The sequence below is a fragment of the Gymnoscopelus braueri genome, assembly GCF_963280865.1.
Source record: "Gymnoscopelus braueri genome assembly, chromosome: 10".
NCBI classification, from domain to species: domain Eukaryota; kingdom Metazoa; phylum Chordata; class Actinopteri; order Myctophiformes; family Myctophidae; genus Gymnoscopelus; species Gymnoscopelus braueri.
Genome location: NC_137611.1, coordinates 10,915,370 through 10,936,231, shown reverse-complemented (window position 1 = coordinate 10,936,231; position 20,862 = coordinate 10,915,370). Strand labels below are relative to the sequence as shown.

The following is a 20,862-nucleotide window of genomic DNA, read 5'->3' as shown; positions in this document are numbered from 1 at the left end:
CTTACGGCGACGAATGTTAGAATATTGATTATATCGCACCAGTGTTTATACAAAGCCAATGTATACTAGTGTGTGACTCCCAGCATAGGATTGGCTGATCCTGCCACAAAGAGGGTGGTGTCTTCCCGCTCTTATGCTCTATTGTCCCTGTAACATTTTGAGGGACGTATAATTAAATGCAAAAGTCATTTTATTATGTTTCTGCTTTGATCATTAAACTATATACTGTGTATCATGCTTACTGCTGTTGCTGTTATGACATCCACATTTCTCCATGGGGATCAATAAAGGTCTACAGTATATCTATCTGTCTATTCAATGAGACAATGGCAATATTCCTAATAATGTGGAGAATGGTGTCCACTCTGTTTTGGTGCCCAGATTTCCCTAGTGCCCAGAATGTTTTGGCGCCCACCCTTCCAGTTATCGTCTAATGTAATGTTTGCATTTTAAAATCACACCTTTCAACGTCAATACATCTATAACAGCAAATCTGTAATAAAAAACATTTGTTGAATATTGCTCATCATTGGTAACAATGATGCACATGATTATCCTTGAAGGGGTTCCCCAGCCAAATGCGATAAAAAGCACCAGCATCACTTTAACCCCATGTACATAATCAATTTTCAAATATCTTGAATTAATGTGACTGGTATACTTTTTAATAACATGCATCTTAGGTGTGACATAAGCCAATATTGATATTAACCCTTTCAGGTTGATGTTCTCATGTCTGTACCCGAATCTAGCTCGTCAGGCTGATTGATATTATTTAATTAATTGATAGTGTAAACATGATTCTGCTCTTAGAAAGCCAAAATAGAGAACCTGTGACCCTGGCAGCATTCAAGAATTAGCAGAGGAAACTCTTAAAATAAAAACTGTGGGCGGCTCTTAAAAGAGCCTTTGGGTTGTTGGTAGATAAAGTTAGTGAATTTAACCTCCGAAGCCGTACAGAGTGCGTCCCTGTCTCTTCAGAGCATAGACAACATCCATGGCGGTCACGGTCTTTCTCTTGGCATGCTCGGTGTAAGTGACTGCGTCACGGATCACGTTCTCCAGGAAAACCTTGAGGACGCCGCGGGTCTCCTCGTAGATCAGACCGGAGATACGCTTCACACCACCACGGCGGGCCAGACGGCGGATAGCGGGCTTGGTGATGCCCTGGATGTTATCACGAAGCACTTTACGATGACGCTTGGCGCCTCCTTTTCCCAGGCCTTTTCCTCCTTTCCCTCGTCCAGACATTTTTTGTTTAGTTGAAGATTCGAGTGTGAATGTGAATGACTTCGAACTACCAAGCCTTGTGTATTTATTTGTGTTCTGAGGACGTAGGGGAGGACAGGCAGACCTTGCCAACCCGCCCCTCCCACCCAAACACACACGCACGCACACACGCACGCATGCACACACACACTCATGACTATTATCCCATCCCCAATGCCCCAAGTTTACAGTAATATTGCTAGTCAACTCTACCCTTATAATAACCTTGTCAATCCAATAATTTATTTCCAAGTTTTGTTCTTAAATTTGTAACATCATTTGCTATGGGTCTTTATTTCACTCACAAGGTTCTACATTGTATTGTCACATAACCATAACTAGATAAACTTAAGTATTTAATCAATAAAGCATTAATACGATTATACGAATAGTGTCTCGCTTATTTGAGTAATATGACATTTCCCATTAACTGCACAATGAGATAATTTTTTTTTTAATTATGTAGAGGTGGACCAAAGGGTTCATATATACAATTTATCAGATTTTTGAACAATATAAATACGTGACACACATGTATATTTATTTCACACATTGTGTGAAATATCTCCATGCTCAATGACACTAGTTAATGTTATTTTGCAAGCGTCCAGTGAGAGGAACTAGCAGACGGGAGGAAAGTAGGCCTACATATGCAGCAAAAATGGTCGGATTACAACCCAGGGCGGCTGCGATGTTTAACTACAATGTGTTATGAACATCATTGAGCACAATTTGTTATGAACTATTCGTTTGTGGTATCTGTGTATTAACACGCACAGGTTATTTTTCCAGTGCTCGTGTAAAAATTAGGAAACTCTTATAAAATGATGTGGTTGGCTCTTAAAAGAGCCTTTTGTGGGTATAGATGGATCACAATTTACTTCTTCTTGGGAGCGGCCTTCTTGGCTGCCTTGGGTTTGGCAACCTTCTTGGCTGGCGCTTTCTTGGCTGCTACGGGCTTCTTGGCCACTTTCTTGGGCGATTTCTTGGCGGCAACGGGCTTAGTGGCCTTCTTCGGGCTTTTGGCTGCCACTTTCTTGGCGGCAGGCTTCTTGGCTTTCTTCGGCGATTTCTTGGCGGCAACGGGCTCCTTTGCTGCCGCCTTTTTGGGCTTCTTAGCCGCAGCGGGTTTCTTGGCGGCGGCAGGCTTCTTGGCTTTAACTGCTTTCTTAGCAGCAGGCTTCTTCACCGCTTCAGCCTTCTTGTTCACCTTGAAAGAGCCAGATGCACCGGTGCCTTTGAGCTGGACCAGGGTGCCTTTAACGACCAGGCTCTTGACGGCGATCTTGACGCGGGCCTTGTTCTTCTCAACATCGTAGCCGCCGGCAGCCAGAGCTTTCTTGACCGCAGCGAGGGACACACCGCTCCGCTCCTTGGAGGCGGACACGGCCTTGACGACGAGCTCAGCGACGCTAGGGCCGGCCTTCTTGGGTCGAGGAGCTGCCTTCTTCTTGGCGGCCTTGGCCGGGGCCGGAGCTGGAGCTGGTGCGACTTCTGCCATAGTTTTCCTTCTCAGATAGTAGTTCAGTTCTCTACAGTAAAGTTTTACAGACTGATGATGAATGCACTGAAGGGGCTGGACTTAAACACCACATGAGAACCATGTAGAGTCAACACACACACAGCTCCTCTTGTCTAGTTGGCTAAATGTGCCACTTGTGTTTTCTCCTCGATAAAAACTAGTTATAACAAACTACGGTGTATGTTATGAAATGCGACAAAGAGCTGTCCAGTTAGCTCACATGTGCCTTTTTGTTATTAATATATCTGAGGTGAAAACAGTGCACTTGTTTTAAGTGATATGCTCAAAACATCACCCAACCATGGTCCAAGCATAGTGATTCCTCTGTCATTTTTCTTCTAAAACATTTTAAAATATGTTACATTAACAACAATACTCATAATTCTCTTAGCAGACATACCTGGCGAGGCAATACCATGAACTATATTCTTGTTTTGCCATCCGTTTAGCTATAAATAGAAGGTTTTCAGACCCCAGTAAACACACTCCAGTTGATGGCAGCATGATGGTGGAGTTGATCCCGACTTCCATTGACAGATGACAGCTGTTGGAATACTTGGTCTATGTGTGGACAAATACCTTACTGTGATCAAACTACAGAACACGAAACGCCTTCAAACAACGTTGGTATCTGTATTTGATTATGAAATACATACTGACACACACACACTCCTTCGTCCTTCCATGCATTACCATTGATAACACTGTGAAGATGTTGTGTGACTTTGGAACATGATGTTGTATATTGGCATGAATTAGTTGACTAAAATTGGTGTTTAGATATTATTATTATTTTTTTTTATATGCTTATACATAGTAACTTACAATCATTTTCAACATTTAGAGTGTTTGCTTTTTTGTGGTGTCACATGAGGACAACATAAGTGAAGATTAGCATGTCTTTTATGGACTACTTATGTCTAAGGTTTTACTAACCACTTAAATCATAAACTTAATATATCATGCCATGTTACCAAATAATTCAGCAATATTATTGATTTATTTTTGGTCTAAGTTCTAATTAAATCAAATTATAGATGTAATATAAAGAAAACTGTTAATTGATAAATTTGTGTCTGTCACACATCTCTTGTGTAATTTGAGTTCAGTTGTTCAGTTTGTAGCCAAGCCAACATTATTGTATTATGCAAAATATGGTTAAAAATTCAAAGGGTGTGAGACAAAACATATCTTGAGTGTTATTATTGTTATTCATCATGGTCAGTATCATGGTTAGTTATGGTCAGTATCATGGTTAGTATCATGTCAGTATCATGTTAGTGTCAGTATAACATGTCAGTATCATGGTTAGTATCATGTTAGTAGCACCATGGTCAGAATCATGGTCAGTCAGTCAGTGTCATGTCAGTTTCATATAGAGAAGAAACAATTTGCACTCTCTGTAGAATAGTCTTTTTTAATAACGTTTATGATCCGCATCAGCAGTCAACCCAATAGACGCGCTGCAGCACGCAGGCCTTCATCAGTGTTACTGGTTACATACAGTCTTAAGTGACAAATATGGCTCATCATGGCCAATTAAAAACAATCAGCTGTGTCTCACTATTGAAGTGTTAAGTCAGTATCATGGTCACCCTCAGTGTACACTCAAACCCCACAAGACGAAGCTCCGCACCATGGGGGACCGGGCCTTCTGCTCAGCTGCTCCTCGGCTGTGGAATGCCCTCCCTGACCATCTGAGAGCACCACAGTACATTGACGCTTTTAAAAGGGACTAAAAACCTTTCTTTTTAACAAGGCTTTTGCCTAGATGGACTCAGTGATGCCATGTGTGTTATTTTTCTTAGCTGTGTATATAGCTAGTATTATTATTACAAATAAAATGTATTCTTATTATGGTCAGAATCCTGTCAGTATCACCTATAAATCCTGTATCATGACAGTGGTTGTAGACCCCTCTACTCTAATGCCAAACGTGTTTCTTCTCTAGTAAAACACTGCCATCTAGTGGTTATAAAACACACATACACACACACGCCTAAAAGAGGAGGGAAAGGAAATAAAATACTGTGTGATGACTAGCTAAAAGCTAAGCTTTAATGATTAATATCATTTAATTTAAGATCGTTTTTGTGTGTGATGGTATGACAACATTTCATACAATTAATGTGTCTGTTTAAACTACTTTATAGCAGTTGACATGTTGTTTATCATGCCTAAAAGCGCCGATATATTTGCGTTGTTCTCATTAAAAAAAAAACAATGAATTCATTTTCCCGCTTGTCATTTGCTTTCGTCGTCGCTTGTTGATGACGTCATCTAAACAGGACGGACCAGTTAGATGGCTGAAGAGGAGTAACTGCTGCTTGAGGCTAAACGTGAATCATTTGTGTCATACTATTATCTACATTAGCAAGTTTAGAGTGTGTAAAAACATACCGGGGCCGCCGCCATGTCAGTGAACTACGCCGCTGGACTGTCTCCTTACGCGGACAAAGGTGTCTGTGGACTCCCAGAGGTAACGTTTAGAAGCTCAATGATGTTAGCCCCGGTTAGCTAGCTGCTAAAAAGCCACCAAAATAGCAGATCTGCAAGCTCGTGCGACGCGTTGCGAGCTTGCAGATCGGCTATTTTCGGGGGCGCGACCATGAATGGCTTATTATACTAGTTAATGTATTGTATTGTAATGCACGTACAATGTGAATGTGGTTGTAGTTCAAACAAACATTAGACTGTGGAAAGGTGATTTTCTGGTGGGATGCCTTTGACTAAGTATAGTATTCACTTAGTATTCAGTATTCATTACTTATTCACTGATAATGACTGATCAGTCATAATGTGTGCTCAGGTTCACTTCTCCCATAAGTGGCCTGCTTTGCCCTGTGTTTACACAACTATATATATATATATCCCACCAATTTCCTCTATAGCATCTGTTATCAGCCACTGGAGTAGTGTGGTGATGTTTACCTGCAGAAACCTATGGCAGAAACACACTGGAGTAGTGTGGTGGTGTTTACCTGCAGAAACACACTGGAGTAGTGTGGTGATGTTTACCTGCAGAAACACACTGGAGTAGTGTGGTGATGTTTACCTGCAGAAACACACTGGAGTAGTGTGGTGGTGTTCACATGTAGAAACACACTGGAGTAGTGTGGTGATGTTTACCTGCAGAAACACACTGGAGTAGTGTGGTGATGTTTACCTGCAGAAACACACTGGAGTAGTGTGGTGGTGTTCACATGTAGAAACACACTGGAGTAGTGTGGTGATGTTTACCTGCAGAAACACACTGGAGTAGTGTGGTGATGTTTACCTGCAGAAACACACTGGAGTAGTGTGGTGGTGTTCACATGTAGAAACACACTGGAGTAGTGTGGTGATGTTTACCTGCAGAAACACACTGGAGTAGTGTGGTAGTGTTTACCTGCAGAAACACACTGGAGTAGTGTGGTGGTGTTTACCTGCAGAAACACACTGACTGGAGTAGTGTGGTGATGTTTACCTGCAGAAACACACTGGAGTAGTGTGGTGGTGTTTACCTGCAGAAACACACTGGAGTAGTGTGGTGATGTTTACCTGCAGAAACACACTGGAGTAGTGTGGTGGAGAGTGTTTACCTGCAGAAATGAATTGCCTCTCACGGTATTTGGTAGCCCCTTTTTTACCCCCCTGTTTACCTTTTTTATATTTGGGAAGGCGGTATCCAGGGTCCCTTGTCGCTCAAAACACACTCTCTCGTACTCGCGGCTACCACTGTCTGGTCTCGGGCTAATAGCTCGTCGCTTAGAAGTTGCAGAGATTTCTCAAAGGTACCAACAAGAGCAATACTAACGCGCCAGAAAGCTGCATTAATCCGCACGGATCGGCGATGCCGTTTAACATTTTTAATAATTTAGTAAAACTTAAGCTCCTCTCTCACACTCTGCTCCACTGCCCATGTCCGGCCTCCCCGCGGTGACTGACAAGCTGCGCGTCCTACGCATAACTCTAAGGTCCTACGTTACTGCCTCTGATTGGCGAGCTCCTACATGCTTGCATGACAATCACAAGTGTGAGAGAGGAGCTTAAGTTTTACTAAATTATTAAAAATGTTAAACGGCATCGTCGATCCGTGCGGATTAATGCAGCTTTCTGGCACCGTTAGTATTGCTCTTGTTGGTACCTTTGAGAAATCTCTGCAACTTCTAAGCGACGAGCTATTAGCCCGAGACCAGACAGTGGTAGCCGCCAGTACGAGAGAGTGTGTTTTGAGCGACAAGGGACCCTGGATACCGCCTTCCCAAATATAAAAAAGGTAAACAGGGTCCCGAAAGGGGCTAGGTATTTGGGTGTTCTCACTTCTCACTGTTTGTTTTGGTAGCCTCAAAAACATCCCTGTCTACCAAAACGACAACAACACCAAAACTCAGACATTAGTCTAGGAGTGTCAGTCACTCTCCATGCTGCGGAATTCTCTCCTCTTTCCTCTTGTTCCCAACATGCTGTTTGTGTCAGCTGTTTAATTATTATATTAAAATGTATCATCTCTGTCTTTCCTCTTTCCCTGTGTTTCCTCTTGTCCTGTCTCTGTCTTTCCTCTTCTCCCCATCTTTCCTCTTGTCCCGTCTTTCCTCTTGTCCCTGTCTTTCCTCTTGTCCCATTTTTCCTCTTGTCCTGTCTGTCCTATCTCCTCTTGTGTCAGGTGTTTGATGGCCCTGAAGCAGTGAAGGAAAAGGCAGAGAGTCTTGCCCAGTTGATCAAAGAGTCCCAGTACTTGGTGGTTCATTCTGGAGCTGGCATCAGCACCGCAGCAGGCATACCTGACTTCAGGTGAGTTCAGCAGGCATACATGTCTTCAGGTGAAACACCAGGGGACTGCAACCATACATTATTTTTTGACCAGCCATCATTCTGTCAGTAAATATTTTTCATGAATCAAAATGTGTATATATATATATATATATATATATATATATATCTCTCTCAACGAAATGACACGAAAAACATTGAAATCATTTTCATAACCGATTTAGTATGATTACAGAGTAATACTTCTTTGTTCAAAAATAGCGAACATAGCTAATCTACATGCTCACAACAGATCACGATGCGACGCGATGAGAGCATGTATATCTGGAATCTTTGCTTTAAAAAATATATATATATAGAAATTATTAATGGTAAATGGGAGCCCTATAGGGAAGTGTGGGTAGTGGGTAGGGGTCTTCAATGTTTTCCAGCCAAGGACCCCTTCACTGAGAGAGAAATGAAGCAGGGACCCCCACTACATATTATGTTGCAGGTTAAACTTTTTCATAGATTTCATAGACAGCTTCTGAGCTTCATAGACTTGTTTGACAGCACTGTCATCAGTGTTTTGTCAATTAATGTTGTTTGTTTGCACATTATCTTTTCTTGTCTGCTCTTTTACACCATACCTCCTCTTCAGATATTCAAACTCGAAGATGTGCTATTTTCCGCTAATGTTTCTCTCACAAAAGGGATTCTAGGGTTCAAGGGGTTAATGCAAAAAAAAAATCCAATCACACAAAGATTTAGAGACTCCCCTGTAGTAGCTCTGACTATGAGTATCTTTCATACGCGTACGTGTTCATGTACGTGTGAAATTATAAGCAGCAGCTAGTGTAACAGAGTTAAAAGTTAATTTAGAATTTGTCCACTATTGAGCAGCACCAGCCAATATTTGTTGGTTCAAACTAGTGTTTATACTGTAGTATTCTCTGGTTCACTGCATATCGCACTGTATGTCCTAGTTGTGTTGCCGTAGGTGCCTAGGTAGATTTCCTCCTCTGCTGAGGAAAGTCTGATGATATGCAGTGCCCATCCAAAGACAAATATTGTGTTATTTGTCTGTTTCCTACAGAATAAACTGTCAAACGTGGTTCCTGCTCTCGTCATTGTCTACCAAGTGGTATCCGTTACACTGAGCCGGGTCACAGCACCAGTGTATATATAATATATACAAATATTGGCTGGTGCTGCTCAATAGAAGACAAATTCTAAATTAACTTTTAACTCGGTTACACTAGTGTCAGTTGTAAACTGGTGTTTTAGAACCTCATTGTGATGCAGATGGTTGGTGCCTAGAGTGTTGCAGACTTACTAAGAGTCTAAACTTAATTTGAATGGGTTAAACACATTTGTAGGTCATGTACATTTAAAAAGGAGAGGCGGATTTCAAACGAGGCCATAACCAATATTGAAACTCTATGGCTTCTTGACAAAAATATTAGCTTTTCATTTGAAGAGCATACATTGCTGACAGAGGTGTTGCACAAAAGCTGCTGCCAGAGCTTTAGCTAAAACCAAAAAGTTTGTTGTAACACATCACTCCTATTTTAACTTATCTTCACTGGCTCTCAGTGAAAGAAAGAGTTGATTTTAACCCATTTTAGGCAGGAACCCCTATTTGTAACTATACTTTTCAGGACGGAAACCCCTTTTGGGGTTCCTGTTGCTATGTACATTATATAGCAACATATTGTTTTGGTAATTTTTTCAGAAAACTTCGGCCTCAGGTCTAAATGGGTTAAAGCACTTTTTATTGTTTTTAAATGTACTCACCTTCGTATGTATTTTTTGTCATTGACATCATTCCAGTTTTTGTTTGAAAGCACTTTGAGTCTGCGCTTGCAGATCGGTAATTTCCTCTGGGCTCGACGTATTGCTTATTATACTAGTTAATTTATTGTAATGCACGTACAATATGGCTGTAGTTCACAACTGAAAACACTAGACTAGAAAATAAGGTGATTTTCTGTTTTTTATTGGAAAGCACTTTGAGTCTGCGCTTGTTGTATAAAATACAAACAATTATGACTTGACTAATATAAGGTTTTTGTCAGCTTATCAGGGATTTCTCCACCAGTTATTGTAGTGTGATGTGGCTCCTTGTCCACTGGAGGGCAGTGTCCACCATGTTGCAGTGTGTTGCAGTACAGTCGTAGCAGCATGTTGAAGGCAACAGAGGCTCACAGCCTCTCTGTTTGACAGAGACACATTTTATTATGGCATTTACAATAATGTTCACATTGATAACTCTTTGTTTCTTCAACTATAAATGGACCCTTACTTGTCTGTAATTCTGAGAGTGTATGAATGGAACCAAATGGACCGGTACAGTTCCATTAGGTTCCATTTGTACACTCAGTTAAATTAACACAGGACTTTGCTGTGTAGATTGGGGTCCCAGAGATTGAAAAAAAAGATATATACATATTATACATATTAAACTGGGGGTCCTTGAAATTTAACTCATTCAGTGCCAATGAAATAAAAAAATAATTGTGAACTATGCCAGCAATTTTTCAAATTTCTTATACCTTTTTCAAGTAGTCACAGAATATTTATCTCCAGTATAATCGATCCCCTGGTGTGTGTGTGTGTGTGTGTGTGTGTGTGTGTGTGTGTGTGTGTGTGTGTGTGTGTGTGTGTGTGTGTGTGTGTGTGTGTGTGTGTGTGTGTGTGTGTGTGTGTGTGTGTGTGTGTGTGTGTGTGTGTGTGTGTGTGTGTGTGTGTGTGTGTGTGTGAGACAGTGACACTGACTGATGTGTGTGTGTGGTGGCACTTCAAAGAGAATGCATAAGATGAGTCAGTTGTTGCAGAGGGCATGAATTTTCCTTTAAGATTGTCAATTTAGATTGACAGAATGCATTTCCCCTGCTGCCTGGCTGCTGCCCCTGGAGCATAAAGATACGTTCTAGTGTGTCCTCACAGCAACCCTGCCTCTTTTCATGTTCAGTGGTGGAGTGGAGTGCATTTACTCAAGTGAATGCACTTAAATGAACCCTAGCATGCCTATTCTGGCGGGAAACATTCGCCAGCAATTGCTTCAGATAGTCTGCCCTGAGACTGGGAGGTCGGGGTTCGATTCCCCTGCCGCCAAAGACTATACAAATGGGACCTAATGCCTCCCCGCTTGGCACTCAGCAATGCATCAAGGGTTGGATTGGGGGCAAGTCCTTGTGACATACTATGTCCAGGGGGGTGGACATGAAGCTGCCTCATGCTACAGAAACAGGAGATAGGCTCCTGCCCTATATGGGCCGCAAGGCCTACTTACTTACAGGGTTGAGCTTGTAGATTGGCTATTTTTGGCGAAGAGAGTTGGTGTGGATGGAACAAGGCGATCCGAGCACAGTTGTAACTGAAGTTTGTGTCACTGACACTAGATGGTTTAAGTGGTAACTGTTTTGCGGTACATTTACCACCATTCCGTGATACTTAATATTTTTACTCCACTACATCTCACGCAGTGTTTTTTTGATGCCCGCAACTTTCAGACCTATCAACCAGTTGCTGTGCTCGAATGTCCTGTCATCTGTGTCAGCTATTATTATAGCACAACTAGCCTAAATGCAATAACGTAAACAAGGACTTTTCATGGTTGTGGTGACGATTCAACGTCGGATCGTAAATGACCGCTCCTCTCCAAAAGGTGAAATATTGTTTGCTTGAAGCGCCCAGGGTGTTCTGGCAAAAGACTGTGCGATGCCCGGGCGCTGGAAAGAGGAGCGCAACAGCACGTCTTTATCATAGAAGTGCATGGCAGACTGGCATCTAAAAAAAAAACATTGCTGCGTGGACACAGCCCTTTAGTTACTTCATAACTATTCCGATTATTAATCAAAAGTCTTACACATTTTTCTAAAATAGCTCACAATGCCTCGCAATGTGATCAGCTGTTTTTGAATAGTTGAAAGTATGAAATGGGGCAGAAGTGGTTGATGATCAATAATATTAGTCCAACAACGATGACATATTACAATTCTGAAATAAGACATCCTGCATATTGAGTACTTTTGCTTTTTGTTACTTGTAAGTATATTTTGATGCCGCTTCTTTTGTACTGCTACTTTTAAGTCCAAAATGTGAGTACTGCTTCCACCGCTGGTCACGTTGCAACTGGAGATGGCACTAAACGGGAGGCCTACAACAGCCCCATCTAATCGTCTGTCAGACATCCAAGACTCACCACTTGAAATTTTATAATGATAAACACCTTTTCAACATTTTCTGCCGGCGGAGCGAAGCACTCTGAAGGTGCACACACGCCCTCACATGCACGTAGCCTACTGTAGGTGTATATAGGCAGATGTTCTGTCTGAACCAGTCAAAGAGTTGGATAACAGTGGCTGATGGATTCATGAACTAATTAATTCACAGAGGTGACGTCTACAAGGCAAATGCATATGACAACACTGTATTGTCCCCAGTATGCAAGTAAATAGACTAACATTTGATATACAGTATATTGTGGGTTAATAAATAGGCCTAAATATTAAAGAGGTTATTTCAATCGCGATCGCTCACGTGCGCGTGTATGCGAGAAAGCGAGCACGTGGCGTAGCGCTCCACTAGCTAAAACATCCACAGTACACCCCTGCCCACTCTTACTAGGCTTACATGTCAGACGATGTGTGTGCCGACAAATATGTGTCCTGTCGCCACCTGCAGTGGAGGCAGGTCACACAATCGGATGAGTAACCATGTGCGTTGTAACATCGTACCGTGTGTGTGTGTGTGTGTGAGAGACAGACACTGACTGATGCTGTGGTCGCACTTCAAAGAGAATGGATAAGATGAGACAGTTGTTGCAGAGGGCATGTTTTTATATATTACTACTTAGATTAGATAAGCAGAATGAATTTCCCCTGCTGGCTGCTGCTGCTCCTGGAGCTTAAAGATACGTTCTAGTGTGTCCTCACAGCAACCCTGCCTTTTGTCATGTTCAGTGGTGGAGTGGAGTGTACTTACTCAAGTGAATGCACTTAAATGAACCCTAGCATGCCTATTCTGGGGGGCAAACATTCCAAGCCAACATTTGCTTAGAGAGTCTGCCCTGAGACTGGAAGGTCAGGGGTTCGATTCCCCTGCCGGGTCACACCAAAGACTATATAGTGTATGTGCGTGCACATGGCGTAGCGCTCCACTAGCTAAAACATCTACAGTACACCCCTGCCCCACTCTTAAGGCTTACATGTCAGACGATGTGTTTGCCGACGACTAATTTGTCAAAAGCGGGTTGCCTATCCAATATGTGTCTTGTCGCCACCTGCAATGCAGGTTAACTCTAGACGTGTGGCCCGAACCTCTAGTCAACTGAAGCTCGGCCCGAACCTCTAGTCAACTCAAGCATTCAAAATATGACTGTAAATGAAATATCATCATTTGATAAATTATGTGGTATCGGAATGCCATAAACTGCCATAGACTGGCCAATACCAATGCCGGCATTTTAGTCAGTATCGGCAGCTTTTCCGATACTGGTAGCGGTATCGGAACAACTCTAGAAGAGACAATAAAAAGAAGAGGGATTCATTTGTTTCTTTTATTTAGGTATGTACGATTTTCGTGTTTTTTTTCTTCCGCAGGGGACCCAAAGGCGTGTGGACCTTGGAGGAGAAAGGTGAAATGCCGCACTTTGACACCACGTTCGAAGACGCCAGGCCCAGCCAGACTCACATGGCCCTGCTGGGGCTGCAGAGGGCCGGATACCTCAAGTACCTGGTCAGCCAGAATGTCGACGGCCTACATGTTCGCTCCGGCTTCCCCAGGTAGGTAGGGCCTCCATCCATCCATCCATCGCTCACTGTTAAAAGCCATTAAAACCGGGAAAGCATCTGTCAGTTTAGATTTTAACTATAGCAACATACGTTTTTCACAAAACGTAGTATTTACCACACATCTCCCAGGGGTCTAGTGCATTTGTAACGGGGTATCAGCTGCGTTCTCGGCTGATACCGACAATAAGCCTCTCCGACCTACTTACTTTAACACATCGGGTGCCAAACATGGTAAAAACCGTCTTATCAGTCTTTTTGTTTTTTTCCAAAAGGGGGGGGGGCTAGCGCAGCTCTGGAATCACTCACGGTGACTCTGAGAAGGAAGGGACAGCTGGATCACCGTGCCAAAAAACATGGCTCCCCGTCCGCTCCCGTTCTATCTCCTTTATAAAAAACCTCTGTATCTCCTTAACTTTTTACATTGGGGAAAACAAGTCATTTTCGATGGGCGATTACTCTGTAATGGCGACTCGTGTGAGAGATGTTTTTGTTCCAGGCGTTAGCCAGGACCATCGATCGTCGTGCACGCATCCATTGTTTGCGTGTGGGTGCTCCCAGTGGAGTCCACAGCTATAAACAGCACAGCGTTACAAACGGTGAGATCTCTGGCACTCAACGTAATCTGTTTTAATAAAACGCTGTAAAACACCCGTTGTGTTAATTATTAGATAATTGACTTATTCAACGTGTGTGTATCGGGCAGAAACCTCCTATCTCCGTATTTTAACCCATTAAGACCTGGAACGCATCTGTGTCACTTAAGATTTCTTTGGCTATTCAAAAATAGCAGATCTACAAGCTCATAGGTGCCGCGCTATGAGCTTGTAGATCTGCTATTTTTGGAAGAATCGTGAAAATTGTGCAAATCTTTGCATATATACTTTTTTCAAAGCGAACATTTCTTACTCAAATCTTTGCTTCTCGGGGTCCCTGGAACAAAATATTTGAGATGGGGGTCCGCGGCAATACATATAATTTTGCTTGCTCAGGGGATAAATTGAATCTTGACCACCGGGTAATTTATTTATGTCAGATCTTGTGTCTAGGTGAGACATGACCTTTGACACGATCTAAATGTCTCAGTAGAGGAGCAGGGAGAGAAAATATAACCACCTCATTGTATAAGTTATATTGTGTTGACATACTCTAGTCTACCATACAGATTGGAGAAAATGTAAATGTATTCATACAAAAAAAGAAAAATCGGACATATGAGGTTTCTACCCGACAGAGACAATATGATGGTAGATGCAAATGAATAAATCATCACCGAAATATCATTAGAAAACAATAACGCTGTAAGTTGCTCATAAGCAGGTGACTCTCAGAGTGATAAATGAACACTGCGCATTACACAGCGTATCATTATTTGGAGACCAGACGGGAAGAGTGAATTTATTTCACATTCATATAATACATCTCGTATGATAATTATGGCTCATGCGAGATGATGACTCATTTCGCTTCGTTAGTCTTTGACCCCCGGAGGTCCATGAATATGTATTGATGGCATCATGCGTTCCGTAGCACTGTTCCCCACATATGTGTCCTTTCACCTCCTCCTAGATACGGCCATGCTCTCTATGCCAGTGGTTCTCAAACCATTTGATGTCGAGGACTCCCAACATGATATGTATTTGGCTGCTTGTATATCTGCTATTTTTTTAATATCCAAAGTATAAAATATGGTTAAAGTGGTTAAAATGATTGTGACGCTATATTAGCTAATTTTTGCTGCGGACCCCCTGGTACCCTCCCAAGGACCCCTGGGGGTCCCCGGACCCCACATAGAGAACCAATGCTCTATACATATTGTCTCTGTCGGTTGGAAACCCTCTTATGTCCAAAACTGTTACTTTTCAGGATTCAAATTCAAATATATATGTATTTTTTTTTTAAGTCGTGAAAATGTGTGCAAATCTTTGAGTATACCATAATTTTCGCACTATAAGGCGCACCTGAATATAAGCCGCAGCAGCTAAATTGAATGATTTGTACATATATAAGCCGCACTGGACTATAAGCCGCGGGTGTTTTAATATTTAATTACCATATGTAAGGGTTCGTGCACAGAGGGGACTGTTGGGGAAGAGATGGCTGTTTGGGAAAGCTCCCATTTATTAACATTTCAACAAACAAGTAGAGATGCCGCGATCCGATTAACAACAGCTAAAAAATGGAGATCGCATCGCAGCGAAAATGCCGATCAAACGCTCCGATCAAAGCACTCCATTCCAGTACTCCACTCCAGCAGTTCAATGCAGCACTTCTAACCAGCACGCTGTGAAACTTTGCTGAGTATGATTCTGGAGAGGTTATGTTCTCTGTTTGAGTAATATCACTTGATCAATCCTTTTTTAACATTTAGTTTTAACATAAAATCAGTAATAAAAAGTAAGAGCAGAGCGTGGACCGCGGTCGTGGCCGCGCGCCACATGTTGTACGGGCTAACACATTGTCTGTGCGAGCAACACAGAAGTGCGCAGCACGTCCTGATCAAGACTTCATTAAAATTCTCCGTCACCGTCATCCACACATGTATGTTTATAAATACCTTGTGACTGTTAAGTTATATCACCATCCGATCAAACAATACGATTTGAAACGCAAATGATTTTGGCTGAATTAACAACACTGGCTTTTGCGACGCGAGCGGCGAGCCTCTCTCTCGCAGTGGTGTAAATGAATGCCCTTCTTATCTTCATCATCCTACAGCGTCACACAGAAACAACAAAAGTAGATCTACAAGCTCTATGAGGTTTCCACCCGACAGAGACGATATTATGTACTGTATAGTCCCTGTCACTGCCAACCCTAACCGTTATTGGGGAGGGTGTAGACTACTAGAGACAAACACTGTCGTTTTTGTCCGTCTCTTCCTCACTCATTCTCCCCTCTCATCCCCTCTCCTCTAGGCCATTGGTTTTCAACCTTTTTCATATCAAGGTCCATTATTTATTCCACATTTAAGCCACGGATCCCACCATTGATGAGATTTAGACTCTCAGACCCAAAACTAGAATATTTTGTTATCGTTGGATAAGACTAAACAATGTGACTACTTTTTCCACCACTGCTCTCTCGAACCTGGTGATTAATCATTAACCCACAGGATTTATTATTGTCCGTCTTATTAAAAAATACAATGCCTACATAAAAGGGAAACTTAGATGGCGTCTTTTGCAACATAGTAGGCCTAGCTGTCCATCAAGGCTCTTTAGACTGATTGGGACCAGTGGCGTTCCCAGAAATAACATTTAGGGCAGACGAGATTTTTTTCTCTACCTACCCCCCTCTCGGACTCGGGGGAAAATGTCGGGGGGAAATCTCGGGGTAAACAAGTTAACAACAACACTACAATGACTACAAACTGAAAAACGTTAATAAAAACAATATGCAAGTATAATCAATCAGTCAATTATTCAGCGGTGGTCTCTTCATGTTGTAGTTTAATGGCTCAAGCTGCTCTCAGAGCCCCTTTTATGCCAGGTGAGTACAGGTGATGGCCCAGACCCCCACACCTGGCACCCCATGAAGATAAAGGCATACATTTGCATCACTATAGGCGACGTCGCTCTGCTGAATGGATACGGTAGTGATTGGCTGCCTGCCCGCGTGAATGGACGAGGAGGTCCGACGGCCACTATTCTCTTTGGATTTCTTTCACTGCCTGTTTTTCAGTCTTTTACTTTATTTTCTAGGGGATGCTAGATTTTAGTTGGGCAGGCGGCCGCCTGCCTTGGCTCTATGGCGGGTACTGATTGGGACGCATTTGGGATAAAAGAGAAAGTGATTTAGACACGCAACAAAATACTTTTCTTTTCTTTTTTCTGAGCGGTGTGCGGACCGAGAGGTGCGCGGGGGGCGGGGGGGATCGGAGCGGAGCCCCGGGGGGGTTGGGGGGGGTCAACATTAGATAATAATAATAATAATAAACTTTATTTATATAGTGGTGGACTGTAACCTGTAAAATCCATAGATTTAGAAGGTCCCCTAGTGGCCGTTAGCTGTAAAAATCCATAGATTAGCCGCACCGTTATATAAGCCGCAGGGTCCAAAAATGGGAAAAAGGTCGCGGCTTATAGTCCGAAAATTACGGTATATATATATTTCTTTTTAAGCGAACATTTGTAACTCAAATCTTTGCTTCTGGGGGGTCCCTGAAACAAAATACTTTTTTTATGTGGAGGTCTGGGGCCAACAATATTATAATGATTCCATGCATAATAATACAGTGGAAGCAATTTATCTGCTGCATTCCGTCGGTCAGGCCCAAGGCCCTGCTCTGCATACGTTTATGTTGTTATCACCATCAAGACCCATTGACCCATTGACCCACGTTTGCCGCGTCGTCGTCGTTGTTGTTGGGCAGAAACCTTGTATCTCCATTCTTCATGTCCCAGATCCCAGGTTCTTTTTTTCTGTGTCCTGAAAAGTGATGGTTTTGGACATGCAAGGTTTCCACACGACAGCCATGAAATGGCACCGAGGAATGAAGTGAAATTTCAAAATGATGCAGCCAGCCACACGACTCTTCTCCTGTATTTGCTGTAAACGTGAATGCTTGGAATATCTATCAGGTTTTACTTGGAAGTAAACATTTTGAGTAGCCAATTTTTTTGTACCCTTTTTCGCTCAGAGTTTAGTTCGTTATGCCAATTAACCCCCCCCCCCCAAACAACAAGTTCAAAGCAAGTCAGTCCAGTCGAGCACAGCCAAAAACCCTTTGAAGAACAGGTGGTGCCGGCAGAACCAAAATGAACTGCCTTTGAATGAGATCAAAGGCAGGAGAGGTGGTCCCGACGACATGCTAGCCCCCTTAACCCATTCAACCCGGGAACCCCGTCATTTTAGATTTCTTCTATGAGCTTGTAGATCTGCTATTTTAAAAGAATTGTGAAAATGTGTGCAAATCTTTGAATATATATATTTTTAAAGCGAACATTTGTAAGATATTTTGTTCCAGGGACCCCCCAGAAGCAAAGATTTCATTTGAGTTAAACAAATGTTCACTTTAAAAAATATGTATATTCAAAGAATTGCACACATTTTCACGATTCTATTTTTCTTCAAAAAAATTGCAGATCTACAAGCTCATAGTGCTGCACTCGATGCCAGTCTTAATGGATTAAGTGACGTTCAGTAAAGCATCTAACTGAGTACGTTTCCAGACAAAGCTTCTTTTCCAGACTGGAAACTTGAATTCATGTTGATTTTTTTATGTTTTTGCCAAAACAAAAAGCCAATAATTTGATGACCGGCGGCGGCTCCGGTAGGAGACTCAAAGTGTCAACTTTGAGTCTCCTACCGGAGACATTAGCAAATTTCCGCCGGTCATCAAAGTATTGGCTTAGGAATGCGACAAAAACACAAAAATCTCCATGATTTCAAGGCTTCATGGGGTGTGTAATTGATAGAAAATAAGTTATTTTTTTGGGTGAACTATCCCTTTACGTAAAAGTACCAATACCACAATATAGAAATGCTCTGTTGCAAGTAATAGTTCTGTATTCACTTTTTACTTGCAAAAGTAGAAATGTATTGGCAATTTTGGCATCAAATTGTACAAAAAGTACCAAAAGTAAAAGTACTCATTATGCAGAAGGTCCCATTTCAGGTTTCAAAATGTATACAATGGTTTTGAAAATAGCAGATCTACAAGCCTGAAATGTCAGCTATTCAGCTGTTTTCAAATAGCTGAAGTACAAAATAGGGCTTAGAAGGTTAATGTATGTTTTGTCTTCATAATCCAAATCTGCAAAGTAACTAGTATCTATAAAGCTGTCAAATAATTGTAGTGGGGTAAAACTGCAATATTTGCCTTTGAGATGTAGTGGAGTAGAAGTAAAAGTATTTAAAATTGGAAAGTAAAAATATGGCATAATTTTACTACAGTACTTGAGTAAATGTACTTAGTTACTTTCCACCATTGCTTGCTGGACGCGTTAACACTTAGTCGACCGGGGGGGTCCCCCAGAGCTCTATACTAGACCCCCTCCTATTTTCACTCTACACTAAATATCTGGAAATTGCCGATCTACAAGGCTCACAACGCGCTGCATAGTTTTGAGCTTGTAGATCAAAAATGTAGATGCAAAATATCCGATCTACAAGCTCACAATTGCGACGCTTTTTGTGAGCTTGTAGATCAGCAATTTTTGAATAGCCAAAGAATAAAATATAGATAAAAGTGGTTCAACTGATTGTGATGCTATATTAACCCATTAAAACCGGGAAAGCATCTGTGTCATTTTAGATCTTTGCGTCGGATATTCAAAAATAGCACAAGCTCACAGCGTGCTTGTACATCTGCTATTTTTTTTAATCTAGAAAGTGTGAAAACTACTGATTTTAGAAGGCATTTGTAGAATCGGCCTCAGGTCACATTTTGCTGGGGACCCCCTTAGAACCCCTTCCGAGGACCCCTGACCATTTTGAGAATAACTGTCTTAAATTACTACGGTTTCTTTCATACCCCTCCCTCCCCTGGTGTGTTTCTCTCCTCTAGGGACCTGCTGGCAGAGCTCCATGGAAACATGTTCGTAGAGGAATGTGAGAAATGTGGCAGGTACGTACGTACGCACGGACATCCTGTCCCACTCATGCACACGCACATAAACTCAATAATGGTCCTTGATATGAAAAAAAGGTTGAAAACCACTGGTTCATGTCATCAAGTGGAGAAACGTGAGAAGGAGGAGAGAGGGGGTGGGGGGGGTAATAGGGGACTACAGGACATGTAGTTGAGCCATAGGCATCTTGGTGTATCGAAAGGGTGAGGGGAAACCCAAGACGGACACTTGGTCATTTACACCAGTGTCCGTGTTCGTAGAAAACAGTCTCTGGTGGCCCATTTATGTACAACGAATGGAACTGGAGGTGAAATTGGGTATACAGAAAACATGTGTATGTAAGCATTGTAAAAAACCTTAAGGCCGATTGATCAGGCTAGCTTCACCTTCTGATGACACTTAAACAGTGTGCGGTCAGTGGGCCCTGTGCACTCATCACTTCTGGCCGTCCATGGTTGTTCCAACCGCAGTGCGACGATGGGGGGTGTCTCTATTAGTTCTATTCTGTACTCTAGGGGAGATGGGACTTCTCCTGGTAATGGGACCTTGCTGCCTCTCTCCTTTGACTAGGATCGTGGTAATGTGAGCTCTGCCCCCTCTCTGTATAACTCGTGGAGGGCTTCCCATGGTTGTAGAAAAAAATGATGTTTTCAGAGGAGACGCCCGGGTATGGCGGGACTGGTCTTGGGCAGTATTTACATCAGGATTGTATATGGGAGAGGTGTTATTTATTATGGGAGAAGGTTGTATGACAGGGTATAGCCTACTGTCTTGCAGGGAGGGCCTGTGGTGTGGATAAGTCAAGTCCAGTATAAGGGGAGTGACTGGCGTGCCCCCCCTCTGGTCTCCCCCCTCCTCTTCTTCCCCTGTCATTAGAAGCACAGGAAGCTTCACCCAAATCTGGTTCCTGTGCCGGATTGTTAACAAGAAACGAGCCCAAAAAAAAACACGACCCACAACTACCAATATT

At 42.4% G+C, this 20,862-nt stretch overlaps 3 protein-coding genes across 5 annotated transcripts in view; 1 reads left to right on the top strand and 2 right to left on the bottom strand.

Moving 5' to 3' along the window:
* Nucleotides 1-939: 939 nt before the first annotated feature.
* On the bottom strand, nucleotides 940-1,251 carry LOC308093003 (histone H4; the record flags this gene model as incomplete). The annotated part of the gene is made up of 1 exon (XM_080439188.1): nucleotides 940-1,251. The coding sequence occupies one exon, from the start codon at nucleotides 1,249-1,251 to the stop codon at nucleotides 940-942; it is 312 nt and encodes a 103-aa protein (XP_080295314.1).
* Nucleotides 1,252-2,146: 895 nt separating this feature from the next.
* On the bottom strand, nucleotides 2,147-2,770 carry LOC308092968 (histone H1-like; the record flags this gene model as incomplete). The annotated part of the gene is made up of 1 exon (XM_080439149.1): nucleotides 2,147-2,770. One exon carries the CDS (start codon nucleotides 2,768-2,770, stop codon nucleotides 2,147-2,149), a length of 624 nt encoding a protein of 207 aa, XP_080295275.1.
* A 2,318-nt stretch (nucleotides 2,771-5,088) lies between these two features.
* sirt6 (sirtuin 6) overlaps nucleotides 5,089-20,862 on the top strand; it is a 372,587-nt gene continuing 356,813 nt past the window's right edge. For all 3 annotated transcript variants that reach the window (XR_013933822.1, XR_013933823.1, XM_080439142.1), the window contains exons 1-4: nucleotides 5,089-5,270; nucleotides 7,437-7,564; nucleotides 13,129-13,311; nucleotides 19,829-19,888. Coding sequence is in view for 1 of the 3 variants with exons in the window: in XM_080439142.1 (XP_080295268.1) it covers nucleotides 5,205-5,270; nucleotides 7,437-7,564; nucleotides 13,129-13,311; nucleotides 19,829-19,888 (437 nt within the window). In the remaining 2 variants the exon portion in view is untranslated. The remainder of the gene's footprint in view (nucleotides 5,271-7,436; nucleotides 7,565-13,128; nucleotides 13,312-19,828; nucleotides 19,889-20,862) is intronic.